The sequence below is a fragment of the Capra hircus genome, chromosome 17 (genome assembly GCF_001704415.2).
Source record: "Capra hircus breed San Clemente chromosome 17, ASM170441v1, whole genome shotgun sequence".
Lineage (NCBI taxonomy): Eukaryota > Metazoa > Chordata > Mammalia > Artiodactyla > Bovidae > Capra > Capra hircus.
The window spans coordinates 26,989,250-27,014,025 of record NC_030824.1 but is presented as its reverse complement, the minus strand read 5'-3'; the positions used below and the strand labels follow the sequence as shown (position 1 = coordinate 27,014,025).

The window sequence follows — 24,776 nt, the reverse complement described above, 5'->3', positions numbered from 1 at the left end:
GAACCTTCTGGGATTTAATCTAGGCCCCTATAAATTTTGTTTTCTTTGGTCACAGCCCAGTATCAGCCTAACCTCAGCTCTGATGTTTTCTGTCTGTATAGCCATCATGACAATCTTCTGTATTCCTCATGCCACAGTCATAAACTCCAAATGCCTGCCCTTCTGGAAAATTTCCTGGTGCCCTCTGAGATTTCCCTGAGTGATAAAGAAACTACTTTATTCCTCAATAACTTCCCTACAAATTCCCTTCATTTCTTTGCATTAACAAACTTGGCTACCCCCTGACAAAAACAGTGTGTGCATGCTAAGATGCCTCAGTGGTGTCTGACTCTTTGAGACCCATGGACTGTAGCCCACCAGGCTCCTCTGTCCATGGGATATTCTCCAGGCAAGAATACTGGAGTGGGTTGCCATACCCTCTTCCAGGGGATCTTCCTGACCCAGGGATCAAACCCACATCTCTTACATCTCCTGCACTGGCATTGGCAGGCAGGTTCTTTACCACTGAGCCACCAGGGAAGCTTGGAAAAAACCCACTTAACAACAATCACACCAAAGAGCTATTTATTCCCATGCACTCTGTATCTATAGGCTGTTCTAATCAATTGCTACCTCTTGTAAAAAACAAAACAAAAATGCCCAAAATGAAAAAACTATTTGAGACTCATACCAGCTAGTTACAACTTTCTCTCTTCTTTGTTGTTACCTTCTATTCAACTGGACTGTCATCATTCACTTAGACTTTCCTATTTGTTTTACTGTCTTCTCCAGGGGAGGCCTACTGGTAACTGGTTGGGGGGGGGGGGTGGAGTGGGGGCGGGGGGTGTCTTCTTCTCTAAAGCCTCTGACCAGTCTTTCATTCATTTTACTCTTGGCAGATTATCTTGGCATGAAATCTATAGTCTCATTTCTATATTCTTTCTGTTGGCCAAGAACAGGGGGAACGACTCATCTTGGCCATGTAGCCTGCCCTGGGATAAGGAATTCTGTAACTGGACACATGTTCTCTAAGCAAAACTAGGCTACTGTTAGTAAAGGAGAAGGAGGAAACATAGCAATTAGCAGTTATCTGCCACACTGGGCCAGAAAGTAGTTCTTAAGAAACCAAACAAGCTGTATTGTACGGCTCAGATACTCTTAAGACAGCTCTTAGATATAAGTAAATCAAGAGGTAATTAAAACCTTTCCTTTCGAGAGAATGGTACAAGTATCCCTTCTGGTAGAAAACATCAATCCGTCTATATGTGTTCAGATTCCTCTTTCCCCTTCTCAGAACTTAATGGTACTGACAGTCCCTCTTCTTATGCAGGCACATTTAATCCCTCCATACTGGATACATCACATTAGGAATTAAACATGTCCTAGTTTTTCATTAAAAAATATTTTCCATCTGAAGAAGGAAAGGAGCTGGTTGCCCCAACTGTACTGACTCCATTTTTAAAAGAAAAGGAACTCCATCTTACACTCTCAGTGAACTTTGGAGTGCAAACCTGGGAAGCCATAGAGATAAAATGCCAACAGCCGAGCAGGCCTCCCAGGTGGATAAAAACCAGGCCAGGCAGACCCCGTACTTAGACCTCCCGGAGCCAGAAGGAATGCAATGTCCACATGTAATCTTAATAATACTTATTGATGTAGACTAAACCATATGTTCAGATAGGTTTAGACTGTAAATTTATGGCCTTAATCTGATTGTATCTCTTACTAATATTGTCCCGAGTGGACTTTGGGGATGAGGATTTGGGGACATGGGCTTGGACATGTACACTTTGGGTATAAAAAAAGGTTGTCACAAAAATCGGTTGGGGTCCTTGGCTAAGGAGGAAACTCTGCCTCAGACCCGCCGGTATAATAAACTGCACTCCACTATCCACGCTGTCCTTCTGACTGAGTTTGCTTCCTGGAGCGTTTGGCTATTTCATGCATTGGCTGGGAAGCTCCTCACTGTGAGGAGACAAGTCCCGTTTGGGGCTACTCTGAGACTTTGCGACTCAGATCTTCTGGACAGGGGAAGGTGCCTCGCCCTTCTGCAAAGATTCCATTTCCCGACACCCAGATCTTTCATGTTAGTGGGTAGTGGACAGCAGCAGGGGAGCTGAGCACTCAAGTAAGGAGGTTCCCACCCAGCAGGGTGGAAGAGGGGACCTGATCAACCCCCTGGGAGGGAATGGGGAAGACACTGACTGTGACTGTTATAAAGGAGATGCTGTCCGCGTTGTCTTGAGGTAAATTATTACCAGGCGATTGTGAGAGGGCTTTTGAAGGAAAAACTTGGGTGAATGTCACAAAGAAGGTGTCCACGTCGTCTTGGGGTAAATTATTACCAGGCAATTGCGAGAGGGATTTGGGGAAAAGAAACTTGGTCTTTGTGTGCTCATATTCTGCTCCCCCTGAGGAGGTGTCCCATCTGTTGTGAAATTCTTCATCCCCTCAGAATTGTCAGGCTAGAAGGAGGGGGATACATAAGTGAGTATGAATTGGCTTTTCTGGAGACGGCCTGGAACATGGGATATTTAACCCATCTGTGTTTTCATCTGCACCTGATCAAGCCCACCAAGGTAGAACAGACTTAGACCATGTGGTGTTCTGGTTCGGCCATCCAAGCAGCAGGTGAAGACACACCGATCCCCCTTCTCCCTCTGGGATCTGGCAGGTAAGGCTCTTCTCACCCCAATGGCAATTTAAGTGTTTCATTGAGTGGAAATAGCAGAAGTACATAGGGTATAGAGAACTTCGTAAACAGAACAAAAAGGAAAGGAAGAAGAAGGTCCAAGAAGGTAAGCAAGATGGGGGGAAGTGAATCTAAAGCAACTGTGTTGGAGTGCATGATTAAAATTTTAAGAAGGGATTTTGGAGGAGACTATGGGGTGAAGATGGAGAAGGCAATGGCACCCCACTCCAGCACTCTTGCCTGGAAAATCCCATGGATGGAGGAGCCTGGCAGGCTGCAGTCCATGGTGTCGTGAAGAGTTGGACACGACTGAGCAACTTCATTTTCACTTTTCACTTTCATGCATTGGAGAAGGAAATGGCAACCCACTCCAGGGTTCTTGCCTGGAGAATCCCAGGGACGGGGGAGCCTGGTGGGCTGCCGTCTATGGGGTCACACAGAGTCGGACACGACTGAAGTGACTTAGCAGCAGCAGCAGTAGCATGGGGTGAAGATGGTGCCTAACCACCTTCACATACTCTGAGGTCGAATGGCCCACTATGGGGTAGGAATGGCCACCAGAGGGCACCATGTACTTAAAAATAGTGGAAGCAGTCTATACAGTAGTCACAGGAGAGCTAGGACACTCTGATCAATATCTATATATTGACTTGCAGCTATGGTTGGCTCGAGATCCTCCTCCTTGGGCAAGGCTCTACATTCAGAAAGGGAAAGGGAAAATATTAATGGTACAAAAATTGATGACAAAAAAGAAATTTTGCAGGATCCAGAGAGGGACAATTTGCCCCATACTGGATGACGCATTGCCATCCAATGCTCAATCTGGACCGGAGGCCACCTTGCCCGATCCAGGGCCTGCTGATGCTCCCGCAGCTGCCCTCCCACCAGCTCCCCCAGAGATGGCAGAGCTGCCATCTTGGCAGGCTCCAATCCCAGCAAAGGAGCCTCTAGTCAACGCCCACAGGATTCAGCCCCAGACGAACCTCCTAAAATATACCCACCTCTCCTGGTGAGTACTGACAGGGAAGGGGGAAGGAAGCACTGGAATTAAACAGAGGCTACACTCTGCCAAGGAGCTAGGAGAAAGGGCTCCACTACAAATGCCCCTCAGAGAGCTTCAACAGCCTCAGTTCAGGGAGCAGACGGACATTACCACTAACCTCCTGTAGCTTATCATTACCAACCGTTTTCCTCTATGGACATATTAAATTGGCAGAAACACACTCCACCATACTCGGAGGTGCCACAAGGCATAATAAGGCTGATGGAGACTATTTTTCCAATGCACTGTCTTACATGAGACAGCATAATTCAGTTACTACTCTCGCTCTTCAGCACTGAAGACAGATACAGGATCCATACTGAGACTAGAAAATGGCTATGAGAAACGGTCCCTGGGGGTATCACGAACCCACAGCGGTGGGCAGAATTAGCCACCCCTGATGAAAGGTCCGATTAGGACTATAACACAGAGGGAAGGAAGGGGTGGCTATTTTGCAAGGTCTCAAGAGGGGGGCCCGAAAACTTGTTAATATGGCAAAACCTAATCGAAGTAATCCAAAAGGAAACTGAAAACACCTACTGAATTTTATGAAAGACCATGCGAGACCTGTAGACTTTCAGCTCAGTTCAGTTCACTCACTCAGTCATGTCCAACTCTTTGCGGCCCCAGGGACTGCAGCACGCCAGGCCTCCCTGTCCATCACCAACTCACGGAGTTTACCCAAACTCATGTCCATTGGGTCAGTGATGCCATCCAACCATCTCATCCTCTGTCATCCCCTTCTCCTCCTGCCTTCAATCTTTCCCAGCATCAGGATCTTTTCAAATGAGTCAGCTCTTCGCATCAGGTGGCCAAAGTATTGAAGCTTCAGCTTCAACATCAGTCCTTCCAATGAACACTGAGGACTGATCCTTTAGGATGGACTGGTTAGATCTCCTTGCAGTCCAAGGGACTCTCAAGAGTCTTCTAAAACACCATAGTTCAAAAGCATCAATTCTTTGGAGCTCAGCTTTCTTCACAGTCCAATTCTCATACATACATGACCAGTGGAAAAACCATAGCCTTGACTATATGGACCTTTGTTGGAAAAGTAATGTCTCTGCTCTTTAATATGCTGTCTAGGTTGGTCATAACTTTATTGCCAAAGAGTAAGTGTCTTTTAATTTTATGGCTGCAGTCACCATCAGCAGTGATTTTGGAGCTCAAAAAATAAAGTCTGACACTGTTTCCACTGTTTCCCTTCCTATTTGCCATGAAGTGATAGGACCAGATGCCATGATCTTCGTTTTCTGAATGTTGAGCTTTAAGCCAATTTTTTCACTCTCCTCTTTCACTTTCATCAAGAGGCTCTTTAGTTCTTCTTCACTTTCTGCCATAAGAATGGTGTCATCTGCATATCTGACGTTACTGATATGTCTCCTGGCAATCTTGATTCCAGCTTGTGTTTCATCCAGCCCAGGATTTCTCATGATGTACTCTGCATAGAAGTTAAATTAACAGGGTGACAATATACAGCCTTGACGCACTCCTTTGCCTATTTGGAACCAGTCTGTTGTTCCATGTCCAGTTCTAACTTTTGCTTCCTGACCTGCATACAGATTTCTCAAGAGGCAGGTCAGGTGGTCTGGTATTCCCATCTCTTTCAGAATTTTCCACAGTTTATTGTGATCCACACAGTCAAAGGCTTTGGCATAGTCAATAAAGCAGAAATAGATGTGTTTCTGGAACTCTCTTGCTTTTGCGATGATCCAGCAGATGTTGGCAATTTGATCTCTGGTTCCTCTGTCTTTTCTAAAACCAGCTTGAATGTCAGGGAGTTCACAGTTCACGTATTGCTGAAGCCTGGCTTGGAGAATTTTGAGCATCACTTTACTAGCGTGTGAGATGAGTGCAACTGTGCGGTTGTTTGAGCATTCTTTGGCATTGCCTTTGTTTGGGATTGGAATGAAAACGGACCTTTTCCAGTCCTGTGGCCACTGCTGAGTTTTCCAAATTTGCTGGCATATTGAGTGCAGCACTTTCACAGCATCATCTTTCAGGATTTGAAACAGCTCAACTGGAATTCCATCCCCTATGTAGTCAATCACTTTTGTAATCTTTATGGCACCTGATGTAAACTACAATGTATAACCAGCTGACCTTTTAAATTATGGATCATGACTGTAACATGATTGTATCTCTCTTTAACATTTCCCAGGCTAGGCTTAAGGAATTTGGGGATGTGGGTTTGAGCATGTACACTTAAGGTATATAAGGTTTTCACAAAAGTTGGTCAAGGTCCCTGGCTAAACAGGAAATCTGTCTCAGACCCACCAGGGTAATAAACTGCACTCCACTATCCACGTTGTCCTTCTGAGTGAGTTTGCTCCCCGGAGTGTTTGGCTACAACACAGCCTTTGTATCTCAAGCCTACCCTGATATCAGACAAACTCCAAAAGGCAAATGGAGTATTAGCCATGACCACCTCACAAATAATTGAGATTGCTGATAAGGTATTCAGAAACAGAGATGTGGAGGCAAAAAAGGAGGCTGATAAAAAACAGAGAGAAGATAACAAGAGAACCAATCAGAGGACCATGGTAGTGGCCACGACCTTGGGAAGATCCCTCCCTGGGCCTTCCCCCAAACCTCCACCCCTCTAAATCGGAGTTGTTCTCCTGGCAAGCTTCCTGCAAGAAGCCCAGGACAGCCCTGTAACCAAACCAATGTGCCTGATGCTAGGGCTTTGGTCATTGGAAAAATGAATGCCCCCAGAATAACAGGGAAAAAGAACTGGCATCGGCCGTTATAGGGCTGGCCAGACTAGAGACTGAATAGGGGTGCCAGGGCTCAAAGACACAAGGTCCCTTGTGAAGAAACCACGGTAAAACTAAAAGTGGGGGACCAAATTATTGACTTTATGGTGGATACTGGAACAGAAATGTCAGTGGTGACCAAACCAGTGGCACCCCTCTCAGAAAAGGCCAATGCTATAGAAGGAGTAACCGGGGAAAAGCTGATCAGACCATTTTGTCTATCCTGGAAATGCCAGATGGGAGGACATCAAGTCACTCATGAATTCCTGTATATTCCTGAATGCCCAGTACCTCTGTTGGGGAGAGACTTGTTGTCTAAATTGGGGCACAAGTGACCTTTTCCCCCCAAGACAGGCCCACTCTCCGGGTGGGCTCAACCACCTATTTACTCTCCCTCCCGATAACCCCTCAAGATGAATGGAGGTTGAAACCAGATGGGCTAAACAATCATGAGAGAGAGAGCTGATCTGACAATTCCCTGAGATTTGGGCAGAATATACCCCGCACCCTACCCCTCCGCCGGGCTTGCCCAATATCAAGCTCCGGTGGTAACAGAATTCAAACCCAGTGCCATACCAGTCAGGAAACGTCAGTACCTGCTACCTCTGGAGGCCAGAGTTGACATCTTGCCACATATTAATATGCTATGACAGGCAGGCATCCTGATTGAATGCCAGTCAGCCGGGAACACACCAATCCTACCTGTAAAGAAGGAAGAAGTCTAGACTACAAGCCTGTGCAGGACCTCAGACTGGTCAAACAAGCAGCTGTAACCCTATACCCCACTGTTTCTAACCCCTATACCTTGCTCAGCCTCCTCCCACCGAGTGCTAAGATCTATATTTGCCTGGATCTAAAAGACACAATTTTTTTGTTTCTGCATTGCTCCAGTATCTCAGCCCATTTTTGCCTTTGAATGGGAAGATCTAGCAGGGGGCACCAAATGACAACTCACTTGGACTCGCCTCCTGCAAGGATTTAAGAATTCCCGACCATTTTTGGGGAAGCCTCGGCTTCCGACCTGGACTCATTCCACCCAGAAAGATTTAGATGCTGGCTGTAATAGTACTAGACGACCTGCTGTTGGTTGCAGAGAATAAAGAGGCCAGCCCGCAATGGCAGGGAAAACCAACTGGCAGACAAAGCCACAAAACAAGTGGCTGAGGAATTAGGAGGTGCTGGGGGTGTGACTGTTAAGACTCTTGTGCTCTCGAGAATGCCCGAGTTAACTTCAACTCTCCCACAGTATACCCTGGCCCAAGACCAGCTGGCTGAAACAGAAAGGGCCACCAAAAGTGAAAAGGGTTTGTGGGAACTGCTGGATCACAGGCTGCTAGTTCCCGAGGCATTAGCCCCTTCATTAGTGTCTCAGGTACACCAGACTACCCACTTGGGACGTGACAAAATGGAAAAACTAATTTGGAAATATTTCTTAATACCACGGCTTTCTTCCCTGTGTAAAATGGAATCCCAGAACTGTTCTGCTTGCTCAGAGGTCAATGCTGCCCCAGACATAAGCAGAACTCTCCAGGAATACAGTTAAAGGACACTGTGCCCTGTGAACATTTAGAAGTGGACTTTACTGAGATGAAACCCTGTCAACATGATCGTTATTTACTGGTCATGGTATGTACCTTCTCAGGATGGGTGGAGGCCTTCCGCACCTGAACTGAAAAAGCAAATGAAACGGCTTGCTGTCTGCCTCAGGAAATAATCCCCAGATTCAGGTTTCTACCCAGTATATGATCAGACAATGGCCCTGCTTTTGTAGCTGATTTAATTCAACAGGTATATAAAGCTCTAAATGTCAAATGGAAATTACATACAGCATATAGGCCCGAGTTCCAGAATGGTGGAAAGAACTAACTGAACCCTTAAAGAAACACTTTCAAAATGGATTATAGAGACTGATTATTCATGGATGGACTTACTTCCGGCGGCCTTGCTCAAATTAAGAGTGACCCCGCATTCCCACGGTTATTCTCCTTATGAAATTGTCTACGGGAAACACACTCCCATAGTAAGACAGGTATTAGCAAATTTGCCACAGGTAAGAGGGGATGGGATTTCACAGCAAATGGAACAATTAAGTAAGGTAATAAACCAGGTAACTAAGTTTGTCCAAGAAAGGGTGCCATTTCCCCTTGGGGAACAGATTCATGAATTTGTGCCCAGTGATCAAGTGTGGGCCAAGGACTGGAAGCATGATTCTTTGGCCCCACACTGGAAGGGTCCATACACTGTTGTTCTAACTACACCTACAGCAGTTAAAATTGCAGGTGTCACTCCCTGGATCCATTACACAAGGGTGAAGAGGACATACCACGCAGACCTGGAGGATGCTGAGTGGACTGCACAGAAGGACCCCACTGATCCCCATGAAACCAAGATCATCTTAATAAAAAAAAAAAGAAAAAATGAAGCTCTGCTATCAACTCCTGCTACATGGACTTTCCTGTATCATCTTGGGACTAACCATAATTTCAACACAAAACATTTTTATCTCATGGCACATTCCTATGCGAACTTCCATAACACTTCTGTTAGGTTTGTGGGGCAATGCCTTTATCAGTAATGGATAGATTCCCTTGGTGGGTGTCTCCCCTCCACAGAGGGGACTTTAGCCCCCTCTGTTCCTTTTTGAGATAACAAAGAAACAACAATCTTTCTTTGGTAACTCACAACCTGTCACTTCTTTCTTGGTGTAAACTGAAATCTAATCAGATTGACCAAGGCCATGAGGTGACATTTTATGTAAATGCAAGCTTTACAGAAGTGACAAAAGCCTATACTTTTTACTTTAAAAATAGTAAAGATAAGAACTCTATGGCCAATAAAAGGGGCCAATCCATCAGGTACTTTGAACAGTTTTACCAGATATGGGGTGAATATTTTTGGATGACTCCAGAAAAATGCCAGCTTATTGTCCCTACCCCTATCTGCTGGGAACAAAGGGAACAAAAGATTGGATTTGGTGACCATGCCGTAGATCCAAAAGAAGTGAAATACATGGGATACTTATCTTCTGAGCAATGTAAACAAATATTAGAGGTCACCTATTGCCCAGATTTACCAGCTCGCTGGCCTGGCTCAGACTGGAAAAACAACCCTGGGATCCGATGGGTGGCCCCTAACAGCACTCAATGGCTGTGCGGGTCAAATTTATGGCCTTGGCTTCCAGTCGGTTGGGTCAGCCGCTGCACTTTAGGATTTGCCTTTGCTCATGGAATTATTAAGCCATCCTTAAAACAAGCCCCAGTAAATTTGCTGTATTTACATGTGCGGTGGGCAAGGTCTGTATTTCAATGGTACGATTACTTAGCTGCCTTGTTTATACCATCTAGAGGAACAACAGATATTATAATTAAAGTAGAAGCTCTAACTAATTTCAAGAAACAGGCCCTCCTGGACAACACAAAGGCTATCCAAGCTTTAAATGAAGAACAAATACAAATAAGAAGGGCAGTGATTCAAAATTGGATGGCTTTAGACATACTTACAGCCACCCAAGGAGGGACCTGTGCTATAATTAAAATTGAATGTTGTGTATATATTCCTGATTTATCTGGCAGTGTATCAGCTGCTCTAGATAACATGAAAAACCAGGTAAAATCTATGTTTAATGATAACCCTCCTTTTTGGACTTCTGTTTGCCCATGGATAAAGGGCAATTAGTGGAAGACTATGTTAATCATTGTTATAGTTGCTCTGTTAATTTTGTTATGTGGACCTTGTCCAGTGTATTGTCTGGTTGGTGTCACTGAGATTGGCTGCATTCACCCAAATATATACCAAATATATCCCTATGAGTGATGCTCATACTAGAAGTTGAGAGCATCAAGAAGGGGGAATGAAGAAGGAAAGGAGCAGGTTGCCCTGACTGGACTGACTCCATCTTTAAAAGAAAAGGTACTCCATCTTACACTCTTGGCAAACTTTGGACTGCATACCTGGGAAGCCATAGAGATAAAATGCCAACGGCTGAGCAGGCCTCCCAGGTGGATAAAAACCAGGCCAGGCAGACCCCACAGCTAGACCTCCTGGAGCCAGAAGGAATGCAACGTCCACCATGTAATCTTAATAATACTTATTGATGTAGACCAAACTGTATGTCCAGATAGCTTTAGAATGTAAATTCATGGCTGTACCCTGACTGTATCTCTTACTAACATTGTCCAGAGTGGACTTTGGAGAATTTGAGGATGTGGGCTTGGACATGTACACTTTGGGTATAAAAGGTTGTCACAAAAATCGGTTGGGGACCCACTGGTGTAATAAACTGCACTTCAGGGGACTTCCCTGGTGGTCCAGTGGCTAAGCCCCCAAGCTCCCAATGCAGAGGGTCTGGGTTTGATCCCTGGTCAGGGAACTAGATGCCACATTCCACAACTAAGAGTTTGCATGCTGTAACTAAAGATCCCACATGCCGCAATTAAAAGATCCTGAGTGCTGCAACTAAGAGCTGGGGAAGCCGAAATTAATCAAGTTTAAAAAAGTAAACAAACAAACCGCACTCCACCATCCACACCATCCTTCTGATTGAGTTTGCTTCCTGGAACGTTTGGCTGTAACACCTTGACCAAATCTCTTTTCAGCAACTTCCCTATCTTTCTCCTACTATCCAAATTCGTCCATGTTTATTCTTTACTTCCTCATCCTTTGCCATTAAACTCATCCCAATCTACCACCCATCCTCAACATATCATTCAGTATTTACACCTAGTTCAGTTCAGTTCAGTCGCTCAGTCATGTCTGACTCTGCGACCCCATGAATCACAGCACTCCAGGCCTCCCTGTCCATCACCAACACCCGGAGTTCGCTCAAACTCATGTCCATCGAGTTGGTAATGCCATCCAGCCATCTCATCCTCTGTCGTCCCCTTCTCCTCCTGCCCCCAATCCCTCCCAGCATCAGGGTCTTTTCCAATGAGTCAACTTTTCACATGAGGTGGCCAAAGTACTGCAGTTTCAGCTTTAACATCATTCCTTCCAAAGAAAACCCAGGACTGATCTCCTTCACACCTAAGGTCAACGATAATCTTCACGTTGCTTTTTTTTTTTCTTTAAGAATTCATCTACTTAACCTCATCAGTCAGTCAGTCAGTCAGTTCAGTCGCTCAGTCATGTCCGACTCTTTGCAACCCCATGAATCACAGCACGCCAGGCCTCCCTGTCTATCACCAACTCCCGGAATTCACTCAAACTCATGTCCAACGAGTCGGTAATGCCATCCAGCCATCTCATTCTCTGTCATCCTCTTTTCCTCCTGCCCCCAATCCCTCCCAGCATCAGAGTCTTTTCCAATGAGTCAACTCTTCGCATGAGGTGGCCAAAGTACTGGACTTTCAGCTTCAGCATCAGTCCTTCCAATGAACACCCAGGACTGATCTCCTTTAGGATGGACTGGTTGGATCTCCTTGCAGTCCAAGGGACTCTCATGAGTCTTCTCCAACACCACAGTTCAAAAGCATCAATTCTTCAGTGCTCAGCGTTCTTCACAGTCCAACTCTCACATCCATCTGGAAAAATCATAGCCTTGACTAGATGGACCTTTGTAATATCTCTGCTTTTCAATATATTATCTAGGTTGGTCATAACTTTCCTTCCAAGGAGTAAGTGTCTTTTAATTTCATGTCTGCGATCACCATCTCCAGTGATTCTTGAAGCCCAAGAAAATAAAGTCAGCCACTGTTTCCCCATCTATTTCCCATGAAGTGATGGGACCAGATGCCATGGTCTTAATTTAACCTCATAGCAGCATTTAAACAACTGACTTTGTCTTCCTTCTTCAAACACTAATTTGTTCTGGTTTAGTAAAATTCTAGTTTTACTTACTTTAGATATAGGTCTCCATGGTCAGTGGTAGACATTCTCTTTTCACACTATCCATTTTCCCTGCGCAATTTTAGTAACCTCCACAAAACCCATTACCCAGTCTATCTCCTGATGTTGCTAAAATTGTATCTCCATCCTAGACATCTCATGTCCAGATCAACATATAAGCCTGCTCATCTAATGTCTCATATAACATGAGCATGACAAATTGCAACTACTGCTTTTTACTTCCATCATAAGTTCCCCATTCTGTATTTTGTTTCTTAATAAATTAGAGCTACTCTGGTCAGTATCTGTAAGACCAAGTAGCAAATCTCAAGGGTTCATTCAGTATTTAAAATTGGTAACTTCCCCTTTACTTGAAGACTCACTGGTTTTCTCATGCTGAAATGTCGGGATTTCCTTCCTGCTTCTCTGACACCTGCTTTCAATGACCTCAGCTCCATCCACTCTACACTAAGCCCAAAAGATCTATCAACATATCACTTCCATTCCTCCCTTTTCTATGGTCTTATCCAAATTTGTACAGTCAGCATAAAATATTTAACTACAAACCTTGTGACCTTTGTCTTTTTTAAAAAACAAGATTACTGTATTGACTCTATTCCAATAAGCTTATTTTTCTCATATAAAAATATGCCAAAATATAAGCAGTGTAGTGCTGGTACAACTATTTGAAGATATCTTTGTGAAACCAGGATCTCTCTGACATCATCCTTATTTAGGCCATGCTTGTCATCCTCCTGGTCACAAGATGGCTCATTCAGCTTTATGAGTGCAAAATCCAAAGGGAGAAGAGTAGGGAAGACAGAATGACAAAGTGCAAAAGGCAAAGAGAAAACACTAGATAGACCTGTCCCCAGTAATACTGTCTATATTTGATTCATCAGGAATGAGGGGAATGGCTCCACATGGCAGCAAAGCTGCTGAAAAGAGTTCTATAATTAGACATGTTGATATAAGCTAAAATAGGATTGCCAATAGGGAGGGATGAACTGAATATTCATTTAGCTACTAGCAGTATCTGTCACACCAGGCCAGAAAGCAACTCTCAAGAAAATGCTAGTAAAGTAGTATCACATAGTTCAGATACTTTGAACTTAATGCAATTAACTTAATCAATAAGGTAACTGCAAACATATTAAAAACACATAATTTTAAACAGTTATGTATCAAAAAAGACAACATCATAGTGAATATTAGACAACACTTAGATTTAAAAACACGTGTATACCTGTGGCAGATACATGTTGATGTATGGCAAAACCAATACAATATTGTAAAGTAATTAACCTCCAATTAAAATAAATAAATTTATTTTAAAAAAAAAACAAATTATCTTAGACCAAAATGTGTTATATAGCTATAGGTGTGTTTATAGGACTATTGATAGCCTCAAATGCTTATTTTAGAGGACACTGAAACAATGACCTTGAAATCCACCTTAAGACAATGAAAAAGGCAACCTCACATTCTTAACTGTTACAGGGTTTCTCTTCCAGTATGAATTCTCTTATGTATAATAACTGAAGAACTCTGACTGAAGGTTTTTCCACATTGAATACATTCATAGGGTTTCTCTCCAGTATGAGTTCTCACATGTCTTCTAAGAGAAGAGGAAACACTGAAGGTTTTCCTACATTCCTTACATTCATAGGGTTTCTCCCCTGTATGAGTTCTCACATGCATTCTAAGAGATGAGAGACCACTAAAAACCTTCCCACAGTCAGTGCATTCATAAAGATTCTCTCCAGTGTGTATTTTCTTGTGAACTTTAAGGTGAGAGCTTGTGTTGAAGGCTTTTCCACAGTCATCACATTCATAGCGTTTCTCCCCACTGTGTATTCTCTTGTGCACTATAAGGTAAGAACTTGTGCCAAAGGATTTCCCACAATGATTACACTCATAAGGTTTCTCTCCAGTGTGAGTTCTCACGTGAACCTTAAGAGATGTTTTTTGACTGAAAGCTTTTCCACACTGATTACATTCATAAGGTTTCTCACCAGTGTGAGTTCTTACATGTCTCCTTAGGGTTGAGGAATCATTGAAGATTTTCCCACATTCTTTACATTCATATTGTTTCTCACTCATGTGACTTCTCTGGTGCAAAATAAGATTAGAAATCCTTTTGAAAGTTTTTCCACACTGATTACATTCATGTTTCTCTTCAGTAGGAGTTTGCTCCTGTTGCTCAAGGGATGAATGATGACAAAAGATTTTGTTCTTATTACATTCACAGGAATTCTCCACCATGCAAAAATTGTTGCATATAGGAAGCATATTATTATGTTTGAAGTGTGTGTCACATTTGCAATATGTGTACACTCTCTGTGCTATTTGAGTCCTTTCAAGATGCCACAGAGTTCTGTCATATTCATGACTTTCACGGAGCCTCTCACTTACAGAGATATTTTCAAAATTGTTTAGGGTTGGATTATGTTTCAAACACTCAATATTTAAGTAACATTTATGGCAATGTTTACTGGTAGAAACTCTCCTTGAAAAAACAAGTGCTGATCTAAGTTTAGAGTTTTCCTCTAATTCATGATAGTCAAACAATCTCTCCTGAGATGCTGTCTTCTTTTGAGTAAATGTCACTTGCCTCAAAATTCCCTCTGGGATCTTGTGCTGTTTTCTGATCCTACCGCATTCCCAGTCTTCTTTTAATGTAGAAGACAAATCATCCATTGTGAATCTTATTATTTTCATGCCACCAGATGATTTATCACCCAAAATATTCTGATTAGAAGTTGACTCTTTGGTTTTTAATTGAATCTCCCAGTCTGAACAGGTGCCTTGGGGAATTCTGCTTTTCACAGTTCTTATGTCTTCTTGACCCAACAGGGAGATCACAGGCTTGCATAATTGATATTCCACTAAGGTGAGATTTATATAGTTTTCCAACATCACATCTCTGTACATACTTCGCTGAGCAGAGTCCAGCATCATCCACTCCTCCTGGGTGAACTCCACAGCCACATCTTTAAAAGACATTGGTCCCTGTAACCAAGTTGCTGGAAATCCAGGCACTATCCTTTCCCCCTTAGTATTTCTCATATAGAAACAGGCAGAGTCCTGTGCAGGCAGAGCCCATACTGAGGATAGGTCAGTGGCTGCCATCTTGAGCGTTTGAATGTGACATCCACCTGCACAACAGGGCTGAGATCTGGATACTTCTTTTTTTGTTTCTCTGGTCCAATCAGGTCAGGAATGCATTTCACTGGGTGTCCTCCCTGTAGCCAAAGAGGCAGGTTCGGGTAAAAGAAGAAAGGTAAAAACAGGGTTCCATGGGAAGCAAGGTAAAAAAAAAAAATTGTAGACCCTCCCCTGTACCTTCCAGCAAGGTCTCATCAATTTAAAACATTTATTGGGATCTGTATCGATATGCAATATAGTCATCTTTGGCCCCCTTCTAGAACTGCTGCCTTGATTATTTATACTGGCTTCTCCTGTAGACTACTACTCAGTTCTGGGTAGAAAAACAAGATTTTAAAAAATTGAAGTCAAAGAGAATCAGTTTAAAAAGGCGCAGTTTCTTGAATTTCATGCATACCTTACTACTTTTTCAGTTCACTTTTTAAAATAAAAATAATTTTCCTGCTAATCACAACTGTTTTATGTAAATTTATTTATTGTATATGTAACTAAGTATTTACCTAAACAACCTTACATATAATTAATAGGACTAATGATTTGGCTGCTACCCTACTTATAATTTTATTGGAGCTGTTTAAGGTAAACGTGACTTTGAAACATATTGAAACATATGTTCATTTGATTACCTTCAATTTAATCTCTGTCCTCAAAGTCCATATTTCCTTATGACAATTCATTCTATCTAAAACTTGAATGGGGTTAACAAAGAGGCATGAGCTATGTTCTAAGTTTTGAGACTGAGGCCTTTAAATTTCAGATGGTATAATACTTCCTGAATAATTTTTATAATATAAATATTGAAACAACTGACACTTTATGTGAGTAGAAATAAGGAATGCTTGGAGACTTTAAGGATCACAAGAAATCATGCAATAATATATTATGCTAATATTTTTACAAATCTCACTTTTTTAAGGTTAGTTAATAACTTTCAAATATAAGACTTCTATCTCAGTATTATACTCTAATAGAGTTCAGGTTTAATGGACAAAATTAGAGAACTCACATTTTTATTTAGACAAAAATTGTCAACAGGTAGATTTTATGTACCTAATCCAGAAGTGTACATAAGACTGTCATTTTAATGTAAATCATATAGAAATATACATCTGATTTGTTCCTTGCCAGGTATCCTGAGTATCCAGAACACTCCCCATCACACATGCCCAGAACTGACTCAATTAACAACTACAAACTGAAATTAATCACTACCATTTAAAATTGAATCAGAAGTCCAATATCTATCCCAAAAGATTTTGAGCCCAAAACTTTCAAGGGAAAGATCATTTTACCAAAAAGAAGAAAAAAATCTGTGCTTCTCGAATTACTCATGAGACTAGTAAAATCTTGCAAGGATGGTACAAAGAAAGATTAAAGTGCAATCTTAATTATGAACATTGAAAAGTTCTAAGTAAAATATTAGTAAATTGAATATGGCAGTATATTAAAGTAATAATACAATGTCACATTCAAGCAGGGTTTAACCAGGAATGCAGGAATGGTTGAAAAGCAGAAAAACTATTATTGTTATTATAACGTCAGGGTATAATCAACACTCTTGTATCCATCACTCTTGTTTTGAAACAGATCTGGGAATGATGTATCACTCATAAATATTTCAGAATTTATCTCTGAAATTAAAAACTCATAACCAAGATACTATTATCACACCTACAAAACTAGTAATAATTCCTTAATGTCAAACACAACAGGCAGTCTTGAAAATTTTCTGTTATCTCATAAATGTTTAACCCCTCTCCCACCTTGTTTCTTTGACTCATGGTTGAAATAACGTTCATACAATCTTACATTCTTTAATTTCAAGTTTGCCACAGAGAAACAATATCTCATTACTGTGATACAGCTCAGTAACAGATTAAGGTGTGCGGACAAAAGATGTCACAACAAAGGATGTTGTGGCCTTCAAGCCATCAGCCACTACAGCCACCCTAGACTATGTATCCTGAGGGGATTCAGCATGGAGAAACACAGGATACTGACCCTAGATAGATAAGGTGCATAGCAAAGGAATGATTACAATAAACCCGGACTCTTGCACCTTCCCATACACAAAAAGTGCTAAATTCATTAACCTGAGATATCTAGTTTTCTTTAATTAGCAGTATTTTTTTGATGTTCCGACTACCAGGTCTTTCTTATAAAAACTCCTATATTTCCTGGCTCCTCCCTTCTCTTTGGAGCAATCTCTCAAAGCTATTGAGAAGATCCACAGAATAAAATATAATTCTCAACTTTCAGGTTGTGTATTTTTTTCAGTTAACATTTCTGGCAACCAACTAAGGGACCCAGAGTTGACTTCTCTCCTTCACATGAACTCTACAATGAGCCAGAGTCTTAGTACAGGCCTCCTGTGCCCATCTGCCTCCTCAAAGAATTCAAGTTTGAACTTGAATATGAATATGGGTGAATCTCTCTTGGTTCTCCTGGTTCTCCCAATTACTTGCTGATGATACTGCATTTTATTTGGGGGTGTATAACAGGTACTTGGCTCACCAGGTGAAAGATACTAGGGTCGCTTGGTTGACAGACACTATGAAAAAGTACCACTGCCACCACCCCTCTTCACATACACAGTTGGAAGATCCTGGGGGACTCAGGATAAAAGACAGCAGGATTTGTTCAATTGAAAGACACTTAAACTAAGAAAGACACTGAGTAATCTGGGCTGAGTGGTTAGGTAGGAGGTTGACCTGATGTTTTTCCTCAAAAGGCTACCTTAACAAGAATTTGTCAGAATAAAAGTGAAAACATTACGATAGCTTTCAGCTCTGAAGAAGGGACATCTCATGGCCAGCAATGGCTTTCTCAGGCAACTGAGAAACTTGCAGAAGTGGTAAAGGCAAATCTTCATAGTATCCAGCTGTCCCTATAGGGAAATCCATTCAACTTAACTTTAAAAACTTGCTCTCCTGGGGACAGAAATAGGAACTAGCCACTCTGTGATCAAAGCACCCTGATGGTCTTCTACTACCAGAGGTATAACTGAGACACATTAGAGGAGCAGAGAAGACTCCAGGGTAAAAACCTAGAGGAATTAAGCTCATAAGCAGCACACTGGTCCACCACACAATTTCACTGGTAAATTTTATCCTCAACGAACTCAATTTTAAAATGGGAAATAGATTCTCTCAGATAAGCTAGGGGAATCAGAAAGCCAACCTCCAACTAACACCCTAGCCAGATTTATGTACATACAGAGCTCATACTTGCAAGAACCTACTTAATTGGGGATTAAAGGAAATCTCACCCTGAAAATGACTATGATGGGGCCCTTTTCCTGCATACACAGTCAAGTTAGAGAAAGTTAGCTTGATAAAACATCTTTTCAGAATTCTGACCTTAAAGATAAAAGCCCTTCTAGAGTAAACCTGCATTTCTCTTTCCTGTGTCTTTGAGACTAAACGTTCTATCTGTTCATCTTGTGTGGTAGATGTGTGTGTGACTTGAGAACTTGGTCTCTGCCATTCAAAAGGCACACATACCATGTTCATTTGATGACAAATAGACTGGGGTTCTGATCAGTCTTTCGTCTGACTGTACCAACTGTTAGGGGCTTTTTGCCATCCTAACCTTCATTGTGTCGGTCTGTATAATGAAGATCTTCACTTTCTTAAACTCTTTTTAGGAGTAAACCTTCTAAGCATCCTTTATACTGTCTTGTAGGAAAGCCTCTTGCATCTTATTAGTTTGAGTCACTACTATCATATATTTCATTAATGGCCAGATGATGGAGCCATCAAATGGAAGAAACTTCTAAACTGGTACATTTTTAAAGAGCTCTCATTATAAACAGTTGTTTTCTTGGTACTTATGGGGGGAAATAAACCACATTAAATGGTGGAAAAATTATAAAATTATTTATACACACACATACACACACACACACACACACACACACACACACACAAAATGATTAACCTAAGAACTCTTTTAATTTAAAACAGACAAAAAAACAGTCTGCGAAGTCTTATTTGTGGCCTCTGCTTCCCCTCAATGGATCTTACAGATGCTAATAAAAACAAGTTACTGTTAATTAGGTAAGTTAACAAGAAATTTTAAAAAACTGAAGGGAAAGTCTACAAACTTTTTCTTAACAAGGGGAAATTTTAAAGTGACTCATCCCCAAAAAGATAAATCTCTCGATGGTTATTAAGAAATGGGATAAATAAAACAGACATTAAGGGAATTAAAACAAAAAGTTTTGATGCAATACTATCTCAGGTTGGATGGGCCAAAGGGATCCCCATTGGTCCCCAACATTAAAGGGCCCCAAACAAGTCTACCTTATTTACCCTGTTGTGACTCAGCTGGTAAAGCATCTGCCTGCAATGTGTGAGACCTGGGTTCAAGCCCTGGGTTGGGAAGATCCCGTGGAGAAGGGAAAGGCTACCCACTCCAGTATTCTGGTCTGGAGAATTCCATGGACTATATAGTCCATGGGGTCGCCAAGAGTTAGACACGACTCAACTTTCACCTTCACTTCAACACAGATACAGCACATAATTCCATAAATTTCAGATTATGGGCTTCCCTGGTGGCTCAGAGGTTAAAGCGTCTGCCTCCAATGCGGGAGACCCGGGTTCAACCCCTGGGTCAGGAAGATCCCCTGGAGAAGGAAATGGCAATCCACTCCAGTATTATTGCCTGGAGAATCCCATGGACAGAGAAGCCTAGTAGGTTACAGTCTCACGGGGTCGCAAAGAGTTGGACACGACTGAGCGACTTCACCTTCACTTCAGGAGATAGATGGCCCTCAGGGCAAACAATTGGAGTTTCATTCTCTGTGGATCCATACTCCAAGATGAAAATAGCAGGACAACTGAGGAAGCTGGGCCTTGGCCAGACAAAAGATAAGTGACCACTTATTTTTCATTCTTAAAGTCAGGAGGATTCCCCAACTACACAAACATAGAAAAGTTCCTTAGGGGACAAAAACTAGGGGGTGCCATCCCATAGCAAATGAGGCTAACTACCCATAGGCCTCTGCTGTAGCACCTATCTTGGCTAAGAGATGCGTGGGAGGATCCTGAGACATACCAAATATGTACTCCAAATCAGGCAAATCAAAAAGGACTGACCAAAGGAAAACCAGAAGAAATGCTCCATGTAAGTGATTTAAACTGCCCCAAGGGTGCAACTCTCTGAGTCCACCCATGTGTCTATACACAAGTAATGGATTCTTTTTTCCTCCTAATAAACACTTTACTTGTTTCACTACTTTCCATCTTTGTGGGATTTATTTTCTGCAAAGCTGAAGCGCCAGGGCCTTGCCACTGACCACTAGTCTAATCCCTAGGATTCGGTACTCTCAGTCCCACAACTCAACCTCAATCTCTGTCCACGAACTGAAGCTGTTGCAGCCCAAGGCCACCGAGATCAAACCAAACACACACACACACACACACACACACACACACACACACACACATAAAGGGCTAGAAAAAATTAACACTGAGATAGCTGACCAACAATTACTTGGGGCAACAGGCCAATTAACCAAGTTAAAAGATTGACAAAAAAAGGCCTGAGTCCCTTGGTTCAACCCTTTACTAGGGACCCCAGAACATTTTACGTAAAATAGATAAAAGGTCAGGGGATAAAAGAAGGCAAAGCTTCCATGACTCCTTGTAAGACCAAGACTTGTTGATAGGCTTCCTTTACTGTTGGGGACCAATGGGTACTATGTCCCCTGCTTGGTATTGTTATTATAAGACAGCATGTAGATATGCCCCTCAAGAAATATTAAACTTACTAAAGGAAACCAATATAGTCATACAATATAAAGTAAAAACTGGGACCAATATTCAGGGGCTAACAAAATTAATAACATAGATTTTGTTCTGGGTCTAATCTGTGCACTCAGAGGGCCTTTGTTGAATGCCTTACTCAAGCTTTTGAAGACAGTGAACCCTAAAGTTCTATGAATAGTACACAGAACTCTTAATTTTCAGTTTATTTGGAAATCATCTCACCCCAAATCTGATTCATAGCCTACTTAAAGGTTTATTAAGGACAAACAGAATCTTAAAATTTTTTTCCACAAATAATAAAGCCTTAATCATCTAAGCAAGCATATTTAATTTATTCCCATTGTTAATTATAAACTAAATCTATATTGTAATACCTGATTCAGAACTAAGTTTTTTAACTGATGCCATGAGATCTCTAGTTTTGTCTGTTTATATGTGTGTGTACACATTATACATATAGATGTCTCTACCTTCAGAAAATATTATCAAAATTAAACTTATAAAGAGTTCTATTTAATTGGCTTATAAGTAAGCACTTACAAATTAAATATTTCAAAATATAAAAGAAACTGGTCAGAATGAATTCCAGGCTCACATGATTTAGAGGAAATACTCAATATTAATTAACATCTGGTATTAAAGCTAGCTTAAGCTTGCTGGTTTATTCAATATAGACAGGTCTTATTTTTATTGTACCTAGGTTTATTGAAGGTCAATATGTTCATGTTATTTCTGTTGCAGATTTGTTAGCAAAAAATTAACTTGGTAGGATGGTATTTTCATAACTTATAAAAGTAAATGAGGTAAGAGTTTTCAAGTGAACTCTTTAGGAATAATTATATATCTAAAATAGTTTCTCCTGATTTTTAGTAACTTGAGTTTTGCTAAGTTAAGCTAAATGATGGGAATTCATTAAATAGCCAGGTCATTTCAGGTAAGATAAAACACGTGAACATTAATTGGTAAACAGGTCTAAATTTACCTCCTTTTGTCTCCTTATGAGACAGAAACTAAAGATGTTTGGGATTTTTAGACACATGTCTTATAAGACACTGAAGAAAGAAATCAGAAAATTTATGTTACTAGGGGTTATGGAAAATTCCAAGTTTGCCAACCAGGAAATGCTGCTATGACAAACAGTTCACAACTACATACTGCATGTCCGTTTTCCCTAGAGATTAAGGTTTTAAGGGTTAAAACTGAAATATAATTAATAAATATTAAGGAAAGCATTTTAATGTGCAAGGGAATTAGAATTTATGTTTTCAGTAAAAGAAGGTATGAAGAATAGAAGTGAATTTGTTGGGTAAATAAGGGTGATTTTGTCCTGTAGTTGCTTAATTCTTGATAAAAAATAATAATAATAAGGGACAACCTAATATGGATACAGAAAGTTTTGGAAAGTTTGTAGAAAAGGAGCCCTGAAAAAGTAGTTTTGTACATGTCAAATTCTAACTAAAAAAAGTTCTTTTAACCTTTAGCCAACTCTGAGATGCTTCAAAGGAGCCCTGAGACATCTCACAGAAGAATATTAAACTAAGCTTACTTGGTATGTTGAATTACTTGAGAAGCATTGTCGGGTGATTGGAGATAAATCTTAGGTCATATTGTATCAGTAAATGTCATTAATACAGATATTCCAAAACTTATTTGGAATTTCTAAAAATATGGTATGTCCTGGTATAATGTTACCAGTCATAATTCTAGTTATTGAAATGTTTTATGTCACAGAAATATGCAAGTTTCTTGGCTATTGCCTTGTAATTAGACCTTTGACCATGTCATTCTAAGAAGAATGCTTTTGTAAACAAAGATAAAACATTTATCTTTTTCTCTCTACCTGATCCTTCCATAATTTGGCTTCTCCAGCTGACTGACTCCAGATGACTTGGCCTATTATGTCAAGATTACAACTAGTTATACTAATCATTGTTTTAATTTGCTCTCTCTCATTTTCAAATTATTTATGCCTTGTGTCTCTCTCTGCTATGGTATTAATGTTACCAGTTGCATTATATTCTGTTTTACAAGACTGTTGTCTCTTGCATTACACAATGCGTAACCAGGCCTCCAACAAAATTAATATCTCAAAACAGTTAATCATATATATAACTCTACACATAATTAGTGTAATAGTACAACTCTAAATATGGTTAGAAGCAACAAGGGAAAACATCTACTGGATCATAATAATACAAGCAATCCAGAGAATTTTAGACGATCAACAGCGTCTAATCCAAAAAAACATAAAGTGAAAAAGTGAAAGTGTTAGTCGCTCTGTCCTGTCCCACTCTTTGTAACCCCATGGACTGTAGCAGGCTAGGTTCCTCTGTCCATGGAATTCTCCAGGCAAGAATATTGGAGTGTGTTGCCATTCCCTTCTCCGGGGGATTGAACCTGGGTCTCCTGCACTGCAGGCAGATTCTTTACCATCTGAGCCACCAAGGACCAAACAAAAATCCTCAGCACATCAAATGGCCTATCAACAGAATCTTTTCCTCATTTAGGAATGAGAGCCTTCCCAGCACAGTGGACTAAATTGGTCATGCAGACTTCCCAAATGATCCAGTGATTAAGACTCTGCATTTCCACGGCAGGGGGCACAGGTTCTATCTGGGGTAGAAACTAAGATTCCACACGCCACGGCATAGTCAAAAAAAAAAAAAAAAAAGAACTGTCATGAAATGTTATGACCAAGAGGAACCACTGTGTTACAAGAATGTCAACTGCCATATCAGCAAAGAATGCTGCAGCCTTCAGGTGATGTGGCCACTGCAGATCAGCACCCTGAAGGGATTTAGGATGGAGAAACAAAGGATACTGTCCCTGAAGAGTTAAAATCCTATCAGAGGAATGCTTTCAATAAGCCCAGGCTCTTACATCTTCCCATACATAGAAATGTGCTAAGATCATTAACCTGATGTTTGGTTTTCTTTAATTAATGTAATTTTGTTTTATTCTAACTACCTGGCTTTTATCGCAAATCTCCTGTATATCCTGGCTCCCCCCTTACCTCTTGGGAAGGTTCCTCAGAGCTGAGAGGCTGCTCCCTGGCTTAATTTCTCAACAGTACACCCCCTAAAAAAAACATAATTCTCAACTTTTAGGTTATGCTCTTTTTTTTTCAACTGACAGGTGTTAAGACGGACTGAAAAAAAGGCACCAGGATAAAGTAAGAAGTACAAGCTGGACGCCTCTGCTCCTCTCACTCACGGAAGAAAGCCAGACTTTTCCCCAGCGCCTGGCGCTGCTCACCCCAAAACACCCACCCCGAGCCTGAGTCCTTCCCAGGAAACCCGGGCGACAAGAAAGCCGCCCCCTACCCACGGCCGACGGCCTGGCGAACCCAGCAGCCCCTTGTCCCCTCTCCCTACCGCATCTCCTTGACGTCCGTGAGCCTACGCGCTCACCTGTCCTCAAGGTTCACGCCCCTCGGGTCGGAACCACCAGGCCGCGGTGGAAAGGGAGCAGCGAGCACAAGGTGCAGGTAGCCGAGCTGATGCTCTCATCCGAGAGCAGCAGGGCAGGGGCGCGCGCTCGCCTGG

At 41.5% G+C, this 24,776-nt stretch overlaps 1 protein-coding gene across 1 annotated transcript; it reads right to left on the bottom strand.

Annotated features, from left to right (window-relative positions):
• On the bottom strand, positions 13,622-24,765 carry ZNF891 (zinc finger protein 891). Its single transcript, XM_013970572.2, has 2 exons — positions 24,642-24,765; positions 13,622-15,537 (listed from the first exon to the last, which is right to left on the bottom strand). Exon 2 carries the CDS (start codon positions 15,422-15,424, stop codon positions 13,787-13,789), a length of 1,638 nt encoding a protein of 545 aa, XP_013826026.2. The 5' UTR covers positions 15,425-15,537; positions 24,642-24,765; the 3' UTR covers positions 13,622-13,786.

Coding starts and splice junctions, on each gene's coding strand:
- ZNF891 (XM_013970572.2), bottom strand. CDS start 15,424: ATGGCAGCCACTGACCTATCCTCAGTATGGGCTCTGCCTGCACAGGAC.